Source organism: Saccoglossus kowalevskii, chromosome 17, assembly GCF_978046115.1.
Source record: "Saccoglossus kowalevskii chromosome 17, keSacKowa6.1, whole genome shotgun sequence".
Taxonomy (NCBI): domain Eukaryota; kingdom Metazoa; phylum Hemichordata; class Enteropneusta; family Harrimaniidae; genus Saccoglossus; species Saccoglossus kowalevskii.
In genome coordinates this window covers 406,408-423,719 of record NC_140657.1, presented here as the reverse complement: position 1 = coordinate 423,719, position 17,312 = coordinate 406,408, and the positions used below count along the sequence as shown (strand labels likewise).

Sequence of the window (17,312 nt, the reverse complement as noted above, 5' to 3'; positions counted from 1 at the left end):
TCAGACTCCATGGCTCACATCTCTCAATACTGTTGGTGGTTGTCCACCCCTATTCACTGATGTTCAGACTCCATGGCTCACATCTCTCAATACTGTTGGTGGTTGTCCACCTCTATTCACTGATGTTCAGACTCCATGGCTCACATCTCTCAATATTGTTGGTGGTTGTCGACCTCTATTCACTGATGTTCAGACTCCATGGCTCACATCTCTCAATACTGTTGGTGGTTGTCCACCTCTACTCACTGATGTTTACACTCCATGGCTCACATCTCTCAATACTGTTGGTGGTTGTCCATCTCTACTCACTGATGTTTACACTCCATGGCTCACATCTCTCAAGACTGTTGGTGGTTGTCCACCTCTACTCACTGATGTTTACACTCCATGGCTCACATCTCTCAGTACTGTTGGTGGTTGTCCACCCCTACTCACTGATGTTTACACTCCATGGCTCACATATCTCAGTACTGTTGGTGGTTGTCCACCCCTACTCACTGATGTTTACACTCCATGGCTCACATCTCTCAAGACTGTTGGTGGTTGTCCACCCCTATTCACTGATGTTCAGACTCCACGGCTCACATCTCTCAATACTGTTGGTGGTTGTCCACCTCTATTCACTGATGTTCAGACTCCACGGCTCACATCTCTCAATACTATTGGTGGTTGTCCACCCCTACTCACTGATGTTTACACTCCATGGCTCACATTTCTCAATACTGTTGGTGGTTGTCCACCCCTATTCACTGATGTTCAGACTCCACGGCTCACATCTCTCAATACTGTTGGTGGTTGTCCACCTCTATTCACTGATGTTTACACTCCATGGCTCACATCTCTCAGTACTATTGGCGGTTTTCCACCCCTACTCATTGGTGTTTACACTCCACGGCTCACATCTCTCAATACTGTTGGTGGTTGTCCACCCCTATTCACTGATGTTTACACTCCATGGCTCACATCTCTCAATACTGTTGGTGGTTGTCCACCTCTATTCACTGATGTTCAGACTCCACGGCTCACATCTCTCAATACTATTGGTGGTTGTCCACCCCTACTCACTGATGTTTACACTCCATGGCTCACATTTCTCAATACTGTTGGTGGTTGTCCACCCCTATTCACTGATGTTCAGACTCCATGGCTCACATCTCTCAATACTGTTGGTGGTTGTCCACCTCTATTCACTGATGTTTACACTCCATGGCTCACATCTCTCAATACTGTTGGTGGTTGTCCACCTCTACTCACTGATGTTCACACTCCATGGCTCACATCTCTCAGTACTGTTGATAGTTGTGCACCCTATTCACTGATGTTTACACTCCATGGCTCACATCTCTCAATACTGTTGGTGGTTGTCCACCCCTATTCACTGATGTTCAGACTCCATGGCTCACATCTCTCAATACTGTTGGTGGTTGTCCACCTCTATTCACTGATGTTCAGACTCCATGGCTCACATCTCTCAATACTGTTGGTGGTTGTCGACCTCTATTCACTGATGTTCAGACTCCATGGCTCACATCTCTCAATACTGTTGGTGGTTGTCCACCTCTACTCACTGATGTTTACACTCCATGGCTCACATCTCTCAATACTGTTGGTGGTTGTCCATCTCTACTCACTGATGTTTACACTCCATGGCTCACATCTCTCAATACTGTTGGTGGTTGTCCACCTCTACTCACTGATGTTTACACTCCATGGCTCACATCTCAGTACTGTTGGTGGTTGTCCACCCCTATTCACTGATGTTTACACTCCATGGCTCACATCTCTCAGTACTGTTGGTGGTTGTCCACCCCTACTCACTGATGTTTACACTCCATGGCTCACATCTCTCAATACTGTTGGTGGTTGTCCACCCCTATTCACTGATGTTCAGACTCCACGGCTCACATCTCTCAATACTGTTGGTGGTTGTCCACCTCTATTCACTGATGTTCAGACTCCACGGCTCACATCTCTCAATACTATTGGTGGTTGTCCACCCCTACTCACTGATGTTTACACTCCATGGCTCACATTTCTCAATACTGTTGGTGGTTGTCCACCCCTATTCACTGATGTTCAGACTCCACGGCTCACATCTCTCAGTACTATGGGTGGTTTTCCACCCCGACTCATTGGTGTTTACACTCCATGGCTCACATCTCTCAGTACTGTTGATAGTTGTGCACCCTATTCACTGATGTTCAGACTCCACGGCTCACATCTCTCAATACTATTGGTGGTTGTCCACCCCTACTCACTGATGTTTACACTCTATGGCTCACATTTCTCAATACTGTTGGTGGTTGTCCACCCCTATTCACTGATGTTCAGACTCCATGACCCACATCTCTCAATATTATTGGTGGTTGTCCACCTCTACTCACTGATGTTTACACTCCATGGCTCACATCTCTCAATACTGTTGGTGGTTGTCCACCCCTATTCACTGATGTTCAGACTCCATGGCTCACATCTCTCAATACTGTTGATAGTTGTGCACCCTATTCACTGATGTTCAGACTCCATGACTCACATCTCTCAATATTATTGGTGGTTGTCCACCCCTATTCACTGATGTTTACACTCCATGGCTCACATCTCTCAATACTGTTGGTGGTTGTCCACCCCTATTCACTGATGTTCAGACTCCATGGCTCACATCTCTCAATACTGTTGGTGGTTGTCCACCTCTATTCACTGATGTTTACACTCCATGGCTCACATCTCTCAATACTGTTGGTGGTTGTCCACCCCTATTCACTGATGTTCAGACTCCATGGCTCACATCTCTCAATACTGTTGATAGTTGTGCACCCTATTCACTGATGTTCAGACTCCATGACTCACATCTCTCAATATTATTGGTGGTTGTCCACCCCTATTCACTGATGTTTACACTCCATGGCTCACATCTCTCAATACTGTTGGTGGTTGTCCACCCCTATTCACTGATGTTCAGACTCCATGGCTCACATCTCTCAATACTGTTGGTGGTTGTCCACCTCTATTCACTGATGTTTACACTCCATGGCTCACATCTCTCAATACTGTTGGTGGTTGTCCTCCCCTGTTCACTGATGTTTACACTCCATGGCTCACATCTCTCAATACTGTTGGTGGTTGTCCACCGCTACTCACTGATGTTCACACTCCATGGCTCACATCTCTCAGTACTGTTGATAGTTGTGCACCCTATTCACTGATGTTTACACTCCATGGCTCACATCTCTCAATACTGTTGGTGGTTGTCCACCCCTACTCACTGATGTTCAGACTCCATGGCTCACATCTCTCAATACTGTTGGTGGTTGTCCACCCCTACTCACTGATGTTCAGACTCCACGGCTCACATCTCTCAGTACTATTGGTGGTTGTCCACCCCTACTCATTGGTGTTTACACTCCATGGCTCACATCTCTCAATATTATTGGTGGTTGTCCACCCCTATTCACTGATGTTCAGACTTCATGGCTCACATCTCTCAATACTATTGGTGGTTGTCCACCTCTACTCACTGATGTTTACACTCCATTGCTCACATCTCTCAGTACTATTGGTGGTTTTCCACCTCTACTCACTGATGTTTACACTCCATTGCTCACATCTCTCAATACTGTTGGTGGTTTTCCACCCCTATTCACTGATGTTCAGACTTCATGGCTCACATCTCTCAATACTATTGGTGGTTGTCCACCTCTACTCACTGATGTTTACACTCCATTGCTCACATCTCTCAATACTGTTGGTGGTTGTCCACCTCTATTCACTGATGTTCAGACTCCATGGCTAACATCTCTCAATACTGTTGGTGGTTGTCCACCTCTATTCACTGATGTTCAGACTCCATGGCTCACATCTCTCAATATTGTTGGTGGTTGTCCACCCCTACTCACTGATGTTTACACTCCATGGCTCACATCTCTCAATACTGTTGGTGGTTGTCCACCTCTATTCACTGATGTTCAGACTCCATGGCTCACATCTCTCAATACTGTTACTGGTTGTCCACCCCTATTCACTGATGTTCAGACTCCATGGCTCACATCTCTCAATACTGTTGGTGGTTGTCCACCGCTACTCACTGATGTTCACACTCCATGGCTCACATCTCTCAGTACTGTTGATAGTTGTGCACCCTATTCACTGATGTTTACACTCCATGGCTCACATCTCTCAATACTGTTGGTGGTTGTCCACCCCTATTCACTGATGTTCAGACTCCATGGCTCACATCTCTCAGTACTGTTGATAGTTGTGCACCCTATTCATTGGTGTTTACACTCCATGGCTCACATCTCTCAATACTGTTGGTGGTTGTCCACCCCTACTCACTGATGTTCACACTCCATGGCTCACATCTCTCAGTACTATTGGTGGTTTTCCACCCCTACTCACTGATGTTCAGACTCCATGGCTCACATCTCTCAGTACTATTGGTGGTTGTCCACCTCTACTCACTGATGTTCACACTCCATGGCTCACATCTCTCAGTACTGTTGATAGTTGTGCACCCTATTCATTGGTGTTTACACTCCATGGCTCACATCTCTCAATACTATTAGTGGTTGTCCACCCCTATTCACTGATGTTCAGACTCCATGGCTCACATCTCTCAGTACTGTTGGTGGTTGTCCACCTCTATTCACTGATGTTCAGACTCCATGGCTCACATCTCTCAATACTGTTGGTGGTTGTCCACCCCTATTCACTGATGTTCAGACTCCATGGCTCACATCTCTCAATACTGTTGGTGGTTGTCCACCTCTATTCACTGATGTTCAGACTCCATGGCTCACATCTCTCAATATTGTTGGTGGTTGTCCACCCCTACTCACTGATGTTTACACTCCATGGCTCACATCTCTCAATACTGTTGGTGGTTGTCCACCTCTATTCACTGATGTTCAGACTCCATGGCTCACATCTCTCAATACTGTTGGTGGTTGTCCACCTCTACTCACTGATGTTTACACTCCATGGCTCACATCTCTCAATACTGTTGGTGGTTGTCCATCTCTACTCACTGATGTTTACACTCCATGGCTCACATCTCTCAAGACTGTTGGTGGTTGTCCACCTCTACTCACTGATGTTTACACTCCATGGCTCACATCTCTCAGTACTGTTGGTGGTTGTCCACCCCTACTCACTGATGTTTACACTCCATGGCTCACATCTCTCAGTACTGTTGGTGGTTGTCCACCCCTACTCACTGATGTTTACACTCCATGGCTCACATCTCTCAAGACTGTTGGTGGTTGTCCACCCCTATTCACTGATGTTCAGACTCCACGGCTCACATCTCTCAATACTGTTGGTGGTTGTCCACCTCTATTCACTGATGTTCAGACTCCACGGCTCACATCTCTCAATACTATTGGTGGTTGTCCACCCCTACTCACTGATGTTTACACTCCATGGCTCACATTTCTCAATACTGTTGGTGGTTGTCCACCCCTATTCACTGATGTTCAGACTCCACGGCTCACATCTCTCAATACTGTTGGTGGTTGTCCACCTCTATTCACTGATGTTTACACTCCATGGCTCACATCTCTCAGTACTATTGGCGGTTTTCCACCCCTACTCATTGGTGTTTACACTCCACGGCTCACATCTCTCAATACTGTTGGTGGTTGTCCACCCCTATTCACTGATGTTTACACTCCATGGCTCACATCTCTCAATACTGTTGGTGGTTGTCCACCTCTATTCACTGATGTTCAGACTCCACGGCTCACATCTCTCAATACTATTGGTGGTTGTCCACCCCTACTCACTGATGTTTACACTCCATGGCTCACATTTCTCAATACTGTTGGTGGTTGTCCACCCCTATTCACTGATGTTCAGACTCCATGGCTCACATCTCTCAATACTGTTGGTGGTTGTCCACCTCTATTCACTGATGTTTACACTCCATGGCTCACATCTCTCAATACTGTTGGTGGTTGTCCACCTCTACTCACTGATGTTCACACTCCATGGCTCACATCTCTCAGTACTGTTGATAGTTGTGCACCCTATTCACTGATGTTTACACTCCATGGCTCACATCTCTCAATACTGTTGGTGGTTGTCCACCCCTATTCACTGATGTTCAGACTCCATGGCTCACATCTCTCAATACTGTTGGTGGTTGTCCACCTCTATTCACTGATGTTCAGACTCCATGGCTCACATCTCTCAATACTGTTGGTGGTTGTCGACCTCTATTCACTGATGTTCAGACTCCATGGCTCACATCTCTCAATACTGTTGGTGGTTGTCCACCTCTACTCACTGATGTTTACACTCCATGGCTCACATCTCTCAATACTGTTGGTGGTTGTCCATCTCTACTCACTGATGTTTACACTCCATGGCTCACATCTCTCAATACTGTTGGTGGTTGTCCACCTCTACTCACTGATGTTTACACTCCATGGCTCACATCTCAGTACTGTTGGTGGTTGTCCACCCCTATTCACTGATGTTTACACTCCATGGCTCACATCTCTCAGTACTGTTGGTGGTTGTCCACCCCTACTCACTGATGTTCAGACTCCACGGCTCACATCTCTCAATACTGTTGGTGGTTGTCCACCTCTATTCACTGATGTTCAGACTCCACGGCTCACATCTCTCAATACTATTGGTGGTTGTCCACCCCTACTCACTGATGTTTACACTCCATGGCTCACATTTCTCAATACTGTTGGTGGTTGTCCACCCCTATTCACTGATGTTCAGACTCCACGGCTCACATCTCTCAGTACTATGGGTGGTTTTCCACCCCGACTCATTGGTGTTTACACTCCATGGCTCACATCTCTCAGTACTGTTGATAGTTGTGCACCCTATTCACTGATGTTCAGACTCCATGACCCACATCTCTCAATATTATTGGTGGTTGTCCACCTCTACTCACTGATGTTCACACTCCATGGCTCACATTTCTCAATACTGTTGGTGGTTGTCCACCCCTATTCACTGATGTTCAGACTCCACGGCTCACATCTCTCAATACTATTGGTGGTTGTCCACCCCTACTCACTGATGTTTACACTCTATGGCTCACATTTCTCAATACTGTTGGTGGTTGTCCACCCCTATTCACTGATGTTCAGACTCCATGACCCACATCTCTCAATATTATTGGTGGTTGTCCACCTCTACTCACTGATGTTTACACTCCATGGCTCACATCTCTCAATACTGTTGGTGGTTGTCCACCCCTATTCACTGATGTTCAGACTCCATGGCTCACATCTCTCAATACTGTTGATAGTTGTGCACCCTATTCACTGATGTTCAGACTCCATGACTCACATCTCTCAATATTATTGGTGGTTGTCCACCCCTATTCACTGATGTTTACACTCCATGGCTCACATCTCTCAATACTGTTGGTGGTTGTCCACCCCTATTCACTGATGTTCAGACTCCATGGCTCACATCTCTCAATACTGTTGGTGGTTGTCCACCTCTATTCACTGATGTTTACACTCCATGGCTCACATCTCTCAATACTGTTGGTGGTTGTCCACCCCTATTCACTGATGTTCAGACTCCATGGCTCACATCTCTCAATACTGTTGATAGTTGTGCACCCTATTCACTGATGTTCAGACTCCATGACTCACATCTCTCAATATTATTGGTGGTTGTCCACCCCTATTCACTGATGTTTACACTCCATGGCTCACATCTCTCAATACTGTTGGTGGTTGTCCACCCCTATTCACTGATGTTCAGACTCCATGGCTCACATCTCTCAATACTGTTGGTGGTTGTCCACCTCTATTCACTGATGTTTACACTCCATGGCTCACATCTCTCAATACTGTTGGTGGTTGTCCTCCCCTGTTCACTGATGTTTACACTCCATGGCTCACATCTCTCAATACTGTTGGTGGTTGTCCACCGCTACTCACTGATGTTCACACTCCATGGCTCACATCTCTCAGTACTGTTGATAGTTGTGCACCCTATTCACTGATGTTTACACTCCATGGCTCACATCTCTCAATACTGTTGGTGGTTGTCCACCCCTACTCACTGATGTTCAGACTCCATGGCTCACATCTCTCAATACTGTTGGTGGTTGTCCACCCCTACTCACTGATGTTCAGACTCCACGGCTCACATCTCTCAGTACTATTGGTGGTTGTCCACCCCTACTCATTGGTGTTTACACTCCATGGCTCACATCTCTCAATATTATTGGTGGTTGTCCACCCCTATTCACTGATGTTCAGACTTCATGGCTCACATCTCTCAATACTATTGGTGGTTGTCCACCTCTACTCACTGATGTTTACACTCCATTGCTCACATCTCTCAGTACTATTGGTGGTTTTCCACCTCTACTCACTGATGTTTACACTCCATTGCTCACATCTCTCAATACTGTTGGTGGTTTTCCACCCCTATTCACTGATGTTCAGACTTCATGGCTCACATCTCTCAATACTATTGGTGGTTGTCCACCTCTACTCACTGATGTTTACACTCCATTGCTCACATCTCTCAATACTGTTGGTGGTTGTCCACCTCTATTCACTGATGTTCAGACTCCATGGCTAACATCTCTCAATACTGTTGGTGGTTGTCCACCTCTATTCACTGATGTTCAGACTCCATGGCTCACATCTCTCAATATTGTTGGTGGTTGTCCACCCCTACTCACTGATGTTTACACTCCATGGCTCACATCTCTTAGTACTGTTGGTGGTTGTCCACCCCTACTCACTGATGTTTACACTCCATGGCTCACATCTCTCAATACTGTTGGTGGTTGTCCACCTCTATTCACTGATGTTCAGACTCCATGGCTCACATCTCTCAATACTGTTGGTGGTTGTCCACCTCTACTCACTGATGTTTACACTCCATGGCTCACATCTCTCAATACTGTTGGTGGTTGTCCATCCCTATTCACTGATGTTTACACTCCATGGCTCACATCTCTCAATACTGTTGGTGGTTGTCCTCCCCTGTTCACTGATGTTTACACTCCATGGCTCACATCTCTCAATACTGTTGGTGGTTGTCCACCGCTACTCACTGATGTTCACACTCCATGGCTCACATCTCTCAGTACTGTTGATAGTTGTGCACCCTATTCACTGATGTTTACACTCCATGGCTCACATCTCTCAGTACTGTTGGTGGTTGTCCACCGCTACTCACTGATGTTTACACTCCATGGCTCACATCTCTCAGTACTATTGGTGGTTGTCCATCCCTATTCACTGATGTTTACACTCCATGGCTCACATCTCTCAATACTGTTGGTGGTTGTCCACCCCTATTCACTGATGTTTACACTCCATGGCTCACATCTCTCAATACTATTAGTGGTTGTCCACCTCTACTCACTGATGTTTACACTCCATGGCTCACATCTCTCAATACTGTTGGTGGTTGTCCACCCCTATTCACTGATGTTCAGACTTCATGGCTCACATCTCTCAATACTATTGGTGGTTGTCCACCTCTACTCACTGATGTTTACACTCCATTGCTCACATCTCTCAATACTGTTGGTGGTTGTCCACCTCTATTCACTGATGTTCAGACTCCATGGCTAACATCTCTCAATACTGTTGGTGGTTGTCCACCTCTATTCACTGATGTTCAGACTCCATGGCTCACATCTCTCAATATTGTTGGTGGTTGTCCACCCCTACTCACTGATGTTTACACTCCATGGCTCACATCTCTTAGTACTGTTGGTGGTTGTCCACCCCTACTCACTGATGTTTACACTCCATGGCTCACATCTCTCAATACTGTTGGTGGTTGTCCACCTCTATTCACTGATGTTCAGACTCCATGGCTCACATCTCTCAATACTGTTGGTGGTTGTCCACCTCTACTCACTGATGTTTACACTCCATGGCTCACATATCTCAATACTGTTGGTGGTTGTCCACCCCTACTCACTGTTGTTTACACTCCATGGCTCACATCTCTCAATACTGTTGGTGGTTGTCCACCTCTATTCACTGATGTTCAGACTCCATGGCTCACATCTCTCAATACTGTTGGTGGTTGTCCACCTCTATTCACTGATGTTCAGACTCCATGGCTCACATCTCTCAATACTGTTGGTGGTTGTCCACCTCTACTCACTGATGTTTACACTCCATGGCTCACATATCTCAATACTGTTGGTGGTTGTCCACCCCTACTCACTGATGTTTACACTCCATGGCTCACATATCTCAATACTGTTGGTGGTTGTCCACCCCTACTCGCTGATGTTTACACTCCATGGCTCACATCTCTCAATACTGTTGGTAGTCCATTCCACTCTGAAGTATGAGACATGTTCAATGCGCCAAGTGGCAACTAATAGTAGTGGAAGTATGATTATATCTTGTGATATTTACCTCTTCATTAATGCCATCATTAGGTACAGGCAATTGTTGTTCAATATCATGAATATTCCCTTTGATTCGAGGGGGACCTTTCTTAACTGGTTTTCTTCTATCCTACAACGCCAAGAAATTACCAAACAATAGTCAGAAATAAGAAAATTTGCTATGAACACTACACACTAACCAGAAATGATGTAATACATGCAACTCATTTTGGATTTCGGGAATTACTGATGCTTGTAATATACGCTACAGAGAAAACTTAACTAAAACCCAATATAATTTGTGAATATTCATTAAAGTAAATAATTAAGTAATTTAATACATAGCCATGCAGAGAAATAAATTATAAAAATCAATTGAAGACTTACACTGTCCCAAATTTGAAATGCAAGATTAAAATGTGGTCAAATGCAATTATAAGTACATGGATACAATATTGGCACTATAATCCCATGCAATTAAATGCTTGTAATGCTTATACATAGATACACTAATCACCACAGAACCCTTGTTCTATTCTCTATTAACTAAGAATTACTGAAATACCCATGAAATCTGCAAATAAAAACATGTTTTCTTTTGTGTCACTCTTGAAATAAATAAAATGTGAGTTTTCAAAAAATGATATTTTGATATTTTGTTCAAGCACTGATTCACTACAGCTAGCTTACATTACCTTATATCCTGGTATAGAAAATGCCAGGACAGTGCTAGCAAAAACAGTGCCCTCTATCAGTACTTGTAACACATAATGTACCAGGAAGTTTTTTTCCAGCTATTCTTTGTTTTCAGAGCTTCTTTTAATATTTAACAGTTACATTGCACCCAATGCAAATGGTTAATTAGGAGAGTGATATTAATGAAGGCTTTCAGCAGCAAGATGTTAAATATGAATAATTTTAATTGCATAATTGTTAGATGACAATGAGAACTTCTCGTCAGTAACACTTGCATTTACTGGTATCTCAATGTTGTACTAGAAATAAATGGTGTCTCACTTGTTGCACCTTCCTTTTCCACATGATATTATTGTAATCAAAATTGCTATTTACATTGAAGCTCGTCAAACTGAGAGAGGTGCTGCCCCAATGGGATCATTCTTTTTCTACTTTTTTGTTGTTGAATTTTCTGCTTGTCTCATTCAATGTGTCTGAAACAAGCCTAATTTTTCATGAATGAGTAAGCGAACCGACCATACTTATCAATGAATGAGTAAGGGAACCGACTATACTTATCAATGAATGAGTAAGGGAACCGACCATACTCATCAATGAATGAGTAAGGGAGCAGACCACACTTATCAATGAATGAGTAAGGGAACCGACCATACTCATCAATGAATGAGTAAAGGAACCGACTATACTCATCAATGAATGAGTAAGGGAACCGACTATACTCATCAATGAATGAGTAAGGGAACCGACTATACTCATCAATGAATGAGTAAGGGAACCGACCATACTCATCAATGAATGAGTAAAAGAACCGACTACACTCATCAATGAATGAGTAAGGGAACCGACTATATTCATCAATGAATGAGTAAGGGAACCGACCATACTCATCATTGAATGAGTAAGGGAACCGACCATACTCATCAATAAATAAGTAAGGGAACCGACTATACTGATCAATGAATGAGTAAGGGAACCGACTATACTCATCAATGAATGAGTAAGGGAACCGACCATACTCATCAATGAATGAGTAAGGGAACCGACCATACTCATCAATGAATGAGTAAGGGAACCGACCATACTCATCAATGAATGAGTAAGGGAACCGACCATACTCATCAATGAATGAGTAAAGGAACCGACTATACTCATCAATGAATGAGTAAAGGAACCGACTATACTCATCAATGAATGAGTAAGGGAACCGACTATACTTATCAATGAACGAGTAAGGGAACCGACTATACTCATCAATGAATGAGTAAGGGAACCGACCATACTCATCAATGAATGAGTAAAGGAACCGACTATACTCATCAATGAATGAGTAAGGGAACCGACTATACTCATCAATGAATGAGTAAGGGAACCGACTATACTCATCAATGAATGAGTAAGGGAACCGACCATACTCATCAATGAATGAGTAAAAGAACCGACTACACTCATCAATGAATGAGTAAGGGAACCGACTATACTCATCAATGAATGAGTAAGGGAACCGACCATACTCATCATTGAATGAGTAAGGGAACCGACCATACTCATCAATAAATAAGTAAGGGAACCGACTATACTCATCAATGAATGAGTAAGGGAACCGACTATACTCATCAATGAATGAGTAAGGGAACCGACCATACTCATCAATGAATGAGTAAGGGAACCAACCATACTCATCAATGAATGAGTAAGGGAACCGACCATACTCATCAATGAATGAGTAAGGGAACCGACTATACTCATCAATGAATGAGTAAGGGAACCGACTATACTCATCAATCAATGAGTAAGGGAACCGACTATACTCATCAATCAATGAGTAAGGGAACCGACTATACTCATCAATCAATGAGTAAGGGAACCGACTATACTCATCAATGAATGAGTAAGGGAACCGACTATACTCATCAATGAATGAGTAAGGGAACCGACTATACTCATCAATGAATGAGTAAGGGAACCGATCATACTCATCAATAAATGAGTAAGGGAACCGACTATACTCATCAATGAATGAGTAAGGGAACCGACTATACTCATCAATGAATGAGTAAGGGAACCGACCATACTCATCAATGAATGAGTAAGGGAACCGACCATACTCATCAATGAATGAGTAAGGGAACCGACCATACTCATCAATGAATGAGTAAGGGAACCGACTATACTTATCAATGAACGAGTAAGGGAACCGACTATACTCATCAATGAATGAGTAAGGGAACCGACTATACTCATCAATGAATGAGTAAGGGAACCGACCATACTCATCAATGAATGAGTAAGGGAACCGACTATACTCATCAATGAATGAGTAAGGGAACCGACCATACTCATCAATGAATGAGCAAGGGAACCGACTATACTCATCAATGAATGAGTAAGGAAACAGACCATACTCATCAATGAATGAGTAAGGGAACCGACTATACTCATCAATGAATTAGTAAGGGAACCGACCATACTCATCAATGAATTAGTAAGGGAACCGACCATACTCATCAATGAATAAGTAAGGGAACCAACCATACTCATCAATGAATAAGTAAGGGAACCGACCATACTCATCAATGAATGAGTAAAGGAACCGACCATACTCATCAATGAATTAGTAAAGGAACCGACCATACTCATCAATGAATGAGTAAGGGAACAGACTATACTCATCAATGAATGAGTAAGGGAACCGACCATACTCATCAATGAATGAGTAAGGGAACCGACCATACTCATCAATGAATGAGTAAAGGAACCGACTATACTCATCAATGAACGAGTAAGGGAACCAACCATACTCATCAATGAATGAGTAAGGGAACCGACCATACTCATCAATGAATGAGTAAGGGAACCGACCATACTCATCAATGAATGAGTAAGGGAACCGACCATACTCATCAATGAATGAGTAAGGGAACCGACCATACTCATCAATGAATGAGTAAAGGAACCGACTATACTCATCAATGAATGAGTAAGGGAACCGACTATACTCAACAATGAATGAGTAAGGGAACCGACTATACTCATCAATGAATGAGTAAGGGAACCGACTATACTCATCAATCAATGAGTAAGGGAACCGACTGTCCTCATCAATGAATGAGTAAGGGAACTGACTATACTCATCAATGAATGAGTAAGAGAACCGACTATACTCATCAATGAATGAGTAAGGGAACCGACTATACTCATCAATGAATGAGTAAGGGAACTGACTATACTCATCAATGAATGAGTAAGGGAACCGACCATACTCATCAATGAATGGGTTAGGGAACCGACCATACTCATCAATGAATGAGTAAGGGAACCGACTATACATGTACTCATCAATGAATGAGTAAGGGAACCGACCATACTCATCAATGAATGAGTAAGGGAACCGACCATACTCATCAATGAATGAGTAAGGGAACCGACCATACATGTACTCATCAATGAATGAGTAAGGGAACCGACCATACTCATGAATGAATGAGTAAGGGAACCGACCATACTCATCAATGAATGAGTAAGAGAACCGACCATACATGTACTCATCAATGAATGAGTAAGGGAACCGACCATACTCATCAATGAACGAGTAAGGGAACCGACCATACTCATCAATGAACGAGTAAGGGAACCGACCATACTCATCAATGAATGAGTAAGGTAACTGACTATACTCATCAATGAATGAGTAAGGGAACCGACCATACTCATCAATGAATGAGTAAGGGAACCGACCATACTCATCAATGAATGAGTAAGGGAGCAGACCTTACTCGTCAATGAATGATGTCATTCTACAACAAAATTGACATCTATAATATTGAACAGTTTTCTTGATTCACTCAACAGCGGGGCAGATAAATTATTGTAATATTGTAATAAATAAACATGTACATGTACTCTAAATTAATTATTTCAGAAAATTTAAACCTCTCCATATTTGCTTTAAATGTATAAGAAGCACATCTCAATGAAAGCACATTAACCCAAAAATGGCATTTGTTGTATTCTAAATAATTAAAATACGACTAATTTTGACCATAGAAACACTATTGTAATTTGTGCTACTAATAGAGAAAATATGATATGTATACTTCAAATGTAAAAATTAAAATTTGATTTATTTCAAATATTTATTTTATGGTTAGTGCATGTAATATGTAGTTGCAAAAATTAATGACCTACAATATTTGTAGCTACACTGGCTGTAAAACTGAGTTAGTTTTGAATAAATAGACAAATAAATAAATATTATAAAACTTTGATTTGTAAAGAACCAAAGTAAAATCAAGTTAACTAGACAAAATAAATTACTGTCATGACAACATAACTTGCCAGGTGATAATTGTAGAATTATCTGAAGATTTGAGACAACATTTTCGTTTGAATTTCTGTTGTAATGACTGTAACATAAATGTATGCAAATTAGATATGAAGCTTGACACTTACAAGGCCCTGCATAGTAAACCCTTTCACCAATTTATCAAAGTTGTTTGGTATACATTATTTATACTGATTTTAGACCAAATACAAAAACTTGATAATCAAAACTATGCATGTCACAAGAAATAAGAATGAAAAGGGTTAAGATGTACCATGATTTCTTGAACTTGTTGTGCGGCTCTATCCCTCAAATCCTGCATATTTGGTGGGGCATCAATCACACCTTCTCCTCCATCCTTGGCTGAAATTTTATTACGAGAGAAAAATGTTGTCTCATCATTGGAGTTCATGTAGTTGGAATAGAGTCCAGGAAAAATATACACAGCACAGACTAGTCCCAGAAAGAGAATAATAAAAATAATGCTCCTCTGCAAGCGGGAAAGTTGATTCCACATCTGGAAAAAACAAATTTTAATATAAGACCATGATTTCTTAATACATTACCATGGAAACTCTAAAATTTCTGCCCAAATTTTACAATCACAGAATTGTGCTGTTTTTTAGTTCTCTAAAATTTCATCCACATTTTTTTCTTGAACCCATGGTTAGACTTTAATTAGTAATAAACAAGCCATGCATGGCACAGTCCCTGTTAGTTATCAAACTTAAGATATATAGTTTTGTTTATAGTAATATAGTTGGAACATAAACATGTCAGAGATATGAATCCAAAAACTGCTGCTTGATGATTTTTTAACATTGAAATGATTGACATTCAGTCATCTTGTATCTGATTGTCAAACGAGTACTTGTCTTATATTAGGAGATATTGCTCTGGATCAGCATTAATTAAAACAAAATATTTTGAATATATCTGTATATCTATAACATGATGTACATTGTATAATGAATATAAAAAAATTGAACATAATTAATCAAATCATGTCAGAGATACAGCTCTAGAACGACATTTATTAAAACAAAATTGACGCCAGTCAGCCATTTTAAATCAGATTTGAAGAACAGAACGACATGCATCAAGGTCCCATAATGTTCACTGTATGTACTGAGTTTGAATAAATCCTTGATTTTGATGATTTTTCAGCACAAAAATGGCCGCCATTTGGCCAACTTGAATCAGATGGTGAAACAATTTTATATGCATATGTATAATATTATGTACAATGTATGTGTGAAGTTTGAATGTAATCAGTCCAAGCATGTCTAATATCATCCCTGTTTGTAATATAGATCCATGATGTGTGCTGATGTATGTGTGAAGTTTAAACCTGATTGGTTCAAGCATGAGATATGGCTCTGTGGAACTGTTGATAACCAGTCAGTTATTTTAGATTTGACAAAGACAAAAATGTGTGTACAAATGTATGTCTGATCTGATGTGTGCTGATGTATGTGTGAAGTTTCAACTTGATCCGTCAGGGCATATCAGATACAGAGATTCAAAACTGCAGTCTTTATAACAAAATGGCCCTCAGTCGGCTATTTTGAACCCCATTCAAAAAATAAATTCATGTACATCAAGGTCCCTTAACGTTAAACACACATGCATATACCAAGTTTGAACAGAATCCATGCACGACTGCGATTCGGTTTCGGAAAGGTGAAAATGTGTGATTTTCAAAGGCATGTGTATATATAGTATCCGATATAATGTCTGTGTGTAGTTAGATAGGCGTACACACAAAATATCTTTTCTGAGGTACAAGCTATAAATATGTGTAAACTCCAAATTTGTTTCATCGTGAAAGCATGTTTCAAAACACTTGATCAATTCCATATAAATGCTGAAACCTGCCAAGTTTTTTTAGACCACAAGTTGACCCATCAAAAAAATAAATTTTGTTATTATCAATGTTGAAGT

General features: G+C 41.8%; 1 protein-coding gene across 1 annotated transcript in view; it reads right to left on the bottom strand.

Moving 5' to 3' along the window:
- The window catches only part of LOC100378677 (endoplasmic reticulum mannosyl-oligosaccharide 1,2-alpha-mannosidase-like), a 37,083-nt gene that overhangs the window by 19,081 nt on the left and 690 nt on the right, over positions 1 to 17,312 (bottom strand). The window contains exons 2-3 of the mRNA XM_085492118.1: positions 15,643 to 15,885; positions 10,380 to 10,481 (exon numbers count right to left, since the gene is read on the bottom strand). Coding sequence (XP_085348244.1) covers positions 10,380 to 10,481; positions 15,643 to 15,885 — 345 coding nt within the window. The remainder of the gene's footprint in view (positions 1 to 10,379; positions 10,482 to 15,642; positions 15,886 to 17,312) is intronic.